This window comes from Penaeus vannamei, chromosome 42 (genome assembly GCF_042767895.1).
Source record: "Penaeus vannamei isolate JL-2024 chromosome 42, ASM4276789v1, whole genome shotgun sequence".
In the NCBI taxonomy this organism is placed as follows: Eukaryota; Metazoa; Arthropoda; class Malacostraca; order Decapoda; family Penaeidae; genus Penaeus; species Penaeus vannamei.
In genome coordinates this window covers 7427516-7435015 of record NC_091590.1, presented here as the reverse complement: position 1 = coordinate 7435015, position 7500 = coordinate 7427516, and the positions used below count along the sequence as shown (strand labels likewise).

The following is a 7500-nucleotide window of genomic DNA, read 5'->3' as shown; positions in this document are numbered from 1 at the left end:
GCGAATACAAGATACAGAGAGAAAGTAAGTGAAAGAGCATTTTTAGAGATATGTTTGGGAGAATAGAAGGAAAGAATAGGCTCCCATAACAGCGTTCTAGATCTAATTCGTTTGTGTATAAACTAACGACGAGAACAATAAAATTTCGCATTAGTATTTCGTCCGACTCGGTAATTCCAATGAAAACATAACGAAGTCAAAAAAATAATAAATGATAGAAAGCGGGGATGAAAAAGAAAACGGAAAGGACAGAAAAAAGGAAAAAGAAAACGGAAGAAAAGGAAATAAAAAGAAAAGAGAAAACGCAGACTTCAAAACAAACAAGCATGAAGATTGATCACAAACCCCAAGGGAGAGAGAGAGAGACAGAGAGAGACAGAGTGAGAGAGAGAGAGACAGAGACAGAGAGAGAGAGAGAGAGAGAGAGAGAGAGACAGAGAGAGACAGAGACATGCTAAAGACGGCTATCGATCTGTCTCGAGGTGTTTGTGAAGTGGGTGTAAAAACTTGCAGGCGACGGGGAGGGAGAAGGATCTTTTGCGCGACGGAATTAGCACTTGCGGTCGACATTTCGGAGGTCATAAAGTCTGCCCTTGAGCCGCGCCTCTTGATAGGCGGTGTTGCAAGTCATCTCGGTCCTTTTGTAACGAGATGAGACCGAGGAATGACACCCGAAGTCTAGCGCAATATTGGGTCCATAATTTTTTTTTCGCTTTATTTTTCTTTCGTTCTCCTTCTTTCTCTTGCTTTTTTTTCGTGATGTTGTCTCTCCCTTTCGTTTGTTTCCCTCCACTTTTCTCTCAGATTTGTTGCGTGCGATGTGGTTTTGCTGCCTTCCTCTTCTTTTTTTTCTTCCTGTTTTCATTTCTTTGTCACTGTGTTTCTCCTTTTCCATCTCTTTCACCTCCTCGTTTTATTCCTTCACTTCCTTCTCTTCCTTCCTTCCTCGTCCACTTCATCCTCACCTCCCCATCCTCTTCCTCCTCCTTTCACCCCTTGCTCTTCTCCCTCCTCCTCTCACCCCTTGCTCTTTCGCTTCCTCCTACTCTTCTTCCCCCTTCTCCTCCTCTTCCTGCTCCCTCCTCCTTTTCCCTCCCTCCTCATTCCTCCTCCCCCTCCTTCCTTTTCCTGTTCCCTCCCCTCTTACTCCCTTCCCACCTTCCTCCTCCTTCTTTCTACTCCCTCCCTCTTCCCCTTCATCCTCCTCCTCTTCCTACCCCTCCCCCTCTCTTTTTCCTCTTCCTTCTCCCTCCCCTCCCCTCTTCCTCCTCACCCTCCTCCTTTCCTGCCAAGTAGGGCGAGTCTCCTCCTCGTTTCCTGTGCTGTCTGCTGGACGCACCCACGCGAAGCTGGTCAATTTTTCTTCTCCAATTTTTCCTCATCGTTTCATCTTCCTCTAACTTATTCCATTCATAAACTAATCCATTTTTTTTTCGAATCATATATCCACGTATCCGTATCTAATCACAAAACCTTAGAAATCCACCTAAACCGGCCACGTCCTTAAAAAAAAGAAAAAAATGAAAATCACAAAGCGCACAGGACGTCTTCTTCGTCTGGCAACACGCGCGGGTCCACTCGGCCGCCCGACACCTGCCTACCCGCCGCGCCGTCCCATGAGCGGCGCGTGGCCAATTAACATTAAGCTTATTCATCGCCGTGTCCCCAGTGGCGTCGAGGGGGACTGATGGGTCGCCTTGTCACTCGTCAAGGAGCTATTCACTTATGCGTCGGCCTTTTGACAGCTGTGTGTTGTGGCGGAGGGTCGGTTGGGGTGATGGGGGTTGTCTGTCTTCTCTCTCTCTCTGTCTCTGTCTCTCTGTCTGTCTGTCTCTCTCTCTCTCTCTCTCTCTCTCTCTCTCTCTCTCTCTCTCTCTCTCTCTCTCTCTCTCTCTCTCTCTCTCTCTCTCTCTCTCTCTCTGTCTCTCTCTCTCTCTGTCTCTCTCTCTCTCTCTCTCTCTCTCTCTCTCCTCCTCTCTCTCTCTCTCTCCTCTCTCTCTCTCTCTCTCTCTCTCTCTCTCTCTCTCTCTCAAGTGTTGTGTGGTTTGAGTGGTGTTGTGGAGATGTTTTTTATTTGTCCTTACTGTCGTTATTGTTATTATGTTTATGATTGATGTTATTGTTGTTATTACTGTGATTATCATTGTTGTTATTATCGGTATTATCATTATTGTTATTATTATCATCATTATTATTTATTATTATCATTTTCCTTATTATTATTATTATCATCATCATCATCATCATTATTACTACTATTTTGTTGCTGTTATTATCAGTATATTACTAGATGTTTTATCTGAAGAACTGAAAGCAATGTTCTCATAACACAGAAAAAATAAGAATATAAAAAAAATCACTTTAAACCCTCTCGCCTGTTCTTTTGAAGAAATTTCTAAGACCCGCTTGAGTATGCCAGTGATGCCTCTCTTTCTTCTCCTCTCTTGGCAATCACTAGCGCTGACGAGGAACGACTCAGTCAGCCCTCATTAAGGGAAATCCTGCTCTCTCATCCTCCGAAGATCTTCCGTGTGTGTGTGGAGGGGGGGGGCGTGTGTGTGTGAATGTGTGGGGGGCGTGTGCGTGTGTGTGTGTGTGGGGGCGGTGTGTGTGGGGGGCGTGTGCGTGTGTGTGTGGGGGGGGGGGCGTGTGCGTGTGTGTAGGGGGGGCGTGTGCGTGTGTGTGTGTGTGCGTGTGTGTGTGTGTGTGTTGTGTGTGTGTGTGTGTGTGTTTACAGTCACGATCGCTGAGCTCACCCTGTGATTAAATCCCCGATGGAGCTTTCCTTTCGCTGACGTCTTCCGCGGATCGGAAATGTAATCATGGATCAGTCATTGTGTTTTTGTTTGTTTGTTTGTTTGTTTCTGTGTATGTCTGTTTCTGTCTTTCATTCTCTTCCTCTTTTTTCTCTTTCGTTCTCTGTTTTTCATAATCTCTCTCTTTCTCTTCCTCTCCCTCCACCTCCCTCCTTCCCTCCTTCCCCTCCCTCTTTCCTTCCTTTAAATCCTCTCCCTCTCTCTCTCTAATCGATTCACGACAAAGAAACGCCTCGTAATGAGCAACAGACGCCGAGATCCGAAGCCCCAGGAGGTCGAGGAGGTCACACGAGCGTCGGGAAATATCTCTCGAAATTATTTGGAAATCGGGATTCATAAGGCACCTTTTCTGGGGCGTCTCTCGGTGACGTCCGCGGGGAGCTTCCGATCGTATCGTGGGACTTGGACTTTCTCCTCCTTGAAGGATCGGTGTCTTTTCTTCCTTGGGTTTTGTTATTATTATTATTTATTTATTTATTTTTTTAGAGAGAAAGATTGTTTACGTTGGGTCGGCGGCTTTTCTTCTTTGGATTTTTTTTTTAGAGAGAGAGAGACAGAGAGATTGTTTACGTTATTGTTGGTTCCACTCGGGTTTTAGGTCAGCTGGACGTGTTGAGTGTGTGGATTTGCTGACGAAAATTAGGTATTTTGAAGGAAATGGTATACTTTGCTTGTTGCTAGTTAGAGAACGGAACGTGTAGTTGGAGCTTAAAAAGCACTTGCTGACCTGTTAGTATGAGTTCTTCCCTCCATACATTTAAACTTAGGACTCGGAGGGGGCTAAGGTCCCCTTTGTCTCTTTTTTTAGGATACGAGGTAGTCAGTTTTCCCAAGCTGACACATACTCACCAGGAAGTGTCAGCAGCCAAGATGAGGGCTTGATGGCACCCCGCGCGTAAGTGTCACGGTATCATTCCCTCTAAGCAAACCCAGTGGAGGGGGGGGAGGGGTTCTTGACACTACGACGGGGGGGGGTGAGTTCTCCTTGACATTACGACAGGGGGGGGGCTTCTCCTTGACACTACGAGGGGAGGGGAGGGGGCTTCTCCTTGACACTACGATGAGGAGCAGGGCGATGGGGGTCACCCTCCTGATCCCACCTTCAACCTAACGCCTTAGAAGGGAATAAACGATTCATATGGTTTTCCCCGTGCCCGACCCCCTCCGCCCTACTTCGAGATGAGGTCAAGTGTTTGAGTATTTTAATGACACCGAATGAGCTGTGACGTCATGACACCATCTCCCGCCTCAATCATGACGTCACGAATAGCCCGCGTCTCCCTCCCTGAATCGAGCCCCCGTCGGTGTCCGCATTTGGCGATGGCCTTTTTAGGAAGGAAGGCGATTAAAACCCCCAAGACGATTAAAATAGATGTCCGGCAATTAAGAAAAAATAATAACAGCTCAAGGTCGTAAGGTTTAGCCTCGTTCTTCATGTGATTCGTTTCGTCTTGGGTTTGTTTTTAATTAATTTTCGGGCAGTTTAGAGATATCATTCGGGGTGATTCTGCTACGAGAATCACGGGTCTTATTATGGTTATTATTCTTTTATTGTCTTTGATGCAACTTTTTTATTTTTATTGCGGGGGGGGATATTGATGCTACTGTCGCTGCTATCTTAATCGCTGTTTCGTGTGATTGTATTTGAGAGAGAGCCAAATAAGAGCGAGAGAGAGAAAGAGAGGGAGAGAGGGAGGGAGAGAGAGAGAGAGAGAGAGGGAGGGGGAGAGAGAGAGTAAGAGAGAGGAAATGAGAGAGACACAGACAGACATAGATCAAGGGTTAAAGCCCTACTGATTCCCTTCTTCGTTGCAGACCCGGCATGTTGGAGTGACTCCGCGTCCCCGCCTCAGGGCAACGAGGAGGTCGTCGGTTCGCAGGCGACGCAGCCTTGGCCAGCGCTCTCCCTCCCCGCGCCGGGACGCCTTCGAGGAGGCCATGCGAGCAGCCGCCGCGCCGCACTCCAGTCCCAGAACTCCGGGGGAGGACTCCGCGCCGACCGACATGGCAGGCGGACGGATAGGCCTACGCCCATCCTGCTCCGCGCGGCCTACCGGGTCCGGCCGACGGGACGGGCTCAGTGGCGAGTGCGCGGGGGCCGAGAGGGACTCGCGGCTCTCCGTCAGGACCTCGCAGGAGGAGCGCGAAGGGGCCGTGACCTGTGATGAAAGGGGACCTGAAAGCACGAGAACAGTGATGGGGGGCGGGAGAAGGGGGTGTGCCTGTGCCTCGGAAAGCAGCCGAACGAGCAGTGTGTGGACTTGGGCGTCGCGGAAGCAGATGCAGGGCGCCCTGCTGATGACTTGCTTGTACCTCCTGCTGGCGGCGGCCGGAGCAGCTGCACAGGGTAAGTACAAGTTCATTTTTTCAAGCAGAAGATGAAACATTCTCTGCATTTCTTTTAAGTGATGCCTATTTACTTCGTCGTCGTTGGAAGGACCTCTGCAGTGTCAGTGTGACGACCGTCTGACGCCTGCTTCCTCTTTCCCCCTTGATTCTGCCTCATTATCCCGGAGGAGGCGCGGAAGGGGGGCGGAGGGCGCGGCGGGTCAGCGTTGACACGGCGGGGGCGTGGGAAGTCGCGGCGGAACAGCTTGGTAAAACATCCACTTTATGGCTTCTTCGCTTCCTTCCTTGCAAGCATTGTCTGGGTCCGGGCGGTGGGGTTCGCACGGGCGGGCGGGCGGGCGGCGGGGAAGAGGCGGAGGAGCGGAGACGGGAGTGAGGGTGAACGGGAACACAAGCGCGCATAAACAGGCACGCACGCACACGCTGATACACACACGGACACACTGATACACACGCATACACTGACACACACACACAAACACACACATACATATATATATATATATATATATATATATATATATATATATATATATATATATATGTGTGTGTGTGTGTGTGTGTGTGTGTGTGTGTATATATATATATATATATATATATATATATATATATATATATATATATATATATATATATGTGTGTGTGTGTGTGTGTGTGTGTGTGTGTGTGTGTGTATATATATATATATATATATATATATATATATATATCTATATATATATATATATATATATATATCCATATATCCATATATCCATATATACACACAAGTATGCGCTTACACTCAAATTCTCTCACACTCCCTCACACTTCCCCTCCCTCACTCCCTCACTCCCTCACTCCAGACCCGCTCGCCACTCCGCCCTCCAACTCGGGTCGCGGGGAAACTGCATTGTTGCCGCCCGTTCAGGAAGCTGCGTCGGGGTCAGTGCAATGTTGGGTTGGTGAGAGCTTGGCTTTTTGTTGCGCTCCGGCTTGCTTCTCCGGTGGGTTGGGTGGGTGGGGGGGTATTCATGTTGTGTTTGTCGGTCTGTGCCTTTCTCTTATTTTTGTTTTTTATTTCATGTTCGATTTTCTCTCATGTTCTTTATTTCTTATTTGGTCTTTCTGTTTTTTTGGTCTCTTTATTTCTTTTTTTCTTTTTGTCTTTTTGTCTCTCTCTCTCTCTCTCTCCTCCTTCCATCCCTCTTCCTCTCCCACTCCCTCCCTCCCTCCCTCCCTTCTCCCTAAACCTCCCTTCCCTCCCTCCCTCCCTCCCCCTCCTTCAACCTCCTTCCTTCCAACCCTCGCCTCCCTTCCTTCCTCCCACCCCTCTCCCTTCCCTCCCACCCCGCCCACAGGAGAGGTCGCGTGCAGCGTAATCCCGCATCTGGTCGGATCTCGCCGCCCGCCGTAATGGAGAGGCAGGATCGGCTGACCTTCCTCTCGTCTTTCCACTCCGCCGTAACAGCTTTTGGAGGATTTTTGGACCTGGCTTGTAATATATGTGCGCTTAGGAGTGTGTGTGTGTGTTTATATATGTATATATATATATATATTTTTTTCTTTTTTCTTTTGATGTGTATTTGTGTATATATTTTTCTTGTGTTTTTCATGTTTTCTTCTTTTTTCTTTTTTTCTCTTCTTTTCTTTTTCCTTCTTTCTTTTTTTTTGGGGGGGGAGGGAGGGGGAGGGATCTTTGCGAAAGTATGACGCATGATTTTTTGAATTTCTCAGAAAAGCTTGATTTGTTAGTTTGTACCATTTTTTGACGTGCATGCTACTGACCATTCACTTTTTCTTCTAATCCGTTGATTCATATTGTGTGCGGTAGTTTTTTTTCTCTAATAATGATTAAATTCACTTTGCAGTAAGCTTTTTGGATGTTCTCTGTCCTCTGTTCTCTTCTCCTCTCCTTTCTTTTATCTTTCTCTCTCTCTCTCTCTCTCTCTCTCTCTCTCTCTCTCTCTCTCTCTCTCTCTCTCTCTCTCTCTCTCTCTCTCTCTCTCTCTATCCGTCTCTGTCTATCTCTATCTATCTATCTATCTCTTTTTTCCCACTTTCTAATTTTCCTCTCCTTCCTCTCTCACCGTTCTCTCCCATTCATTTGAAACCCGCGCGCAAACACAAATACTTTCCCGTCAAATTCCATAACTGAAAGCCTATGGGGAGGGAAAAAAAGCGCGCCAAGTTCAAACTCCCCGTGTGTATTTGCAAGCAGAAGGTAAACATCGTTTTAATTCCGGCGAGACAAGATCAACATTAAGATATCACGAGTCATTATTAACATTTTGACCTATTGAGAACCAGCGCTTGGGGTTTAAAAGGAAAGGGAGAGAATGATATTGTAGATCGG

At 47.4% G+C, this 7500-nt stretch overlaps 1 protein-coding gene across 1 annotated transcript in view; it reads left to right on the top strand.

The window, feature by feature from the left end:
- The window catches only part of Cad96Cb (protocadherin Fat 4-like Cad96Ca), a gene marked incomplete in the record, with an annotated part of 103057 nt that overhangs the window by 35739 nt on the left and 59818 nt on the right, over window positions 1-7500 (top strand). Inside the window, 1 exon segment of the mRNA XM_070118640.1 lies at window positions 4632-5163. Coding sequence (XP_069974741.1) covers window positions 4632-5163 — 532 coding nt within the window.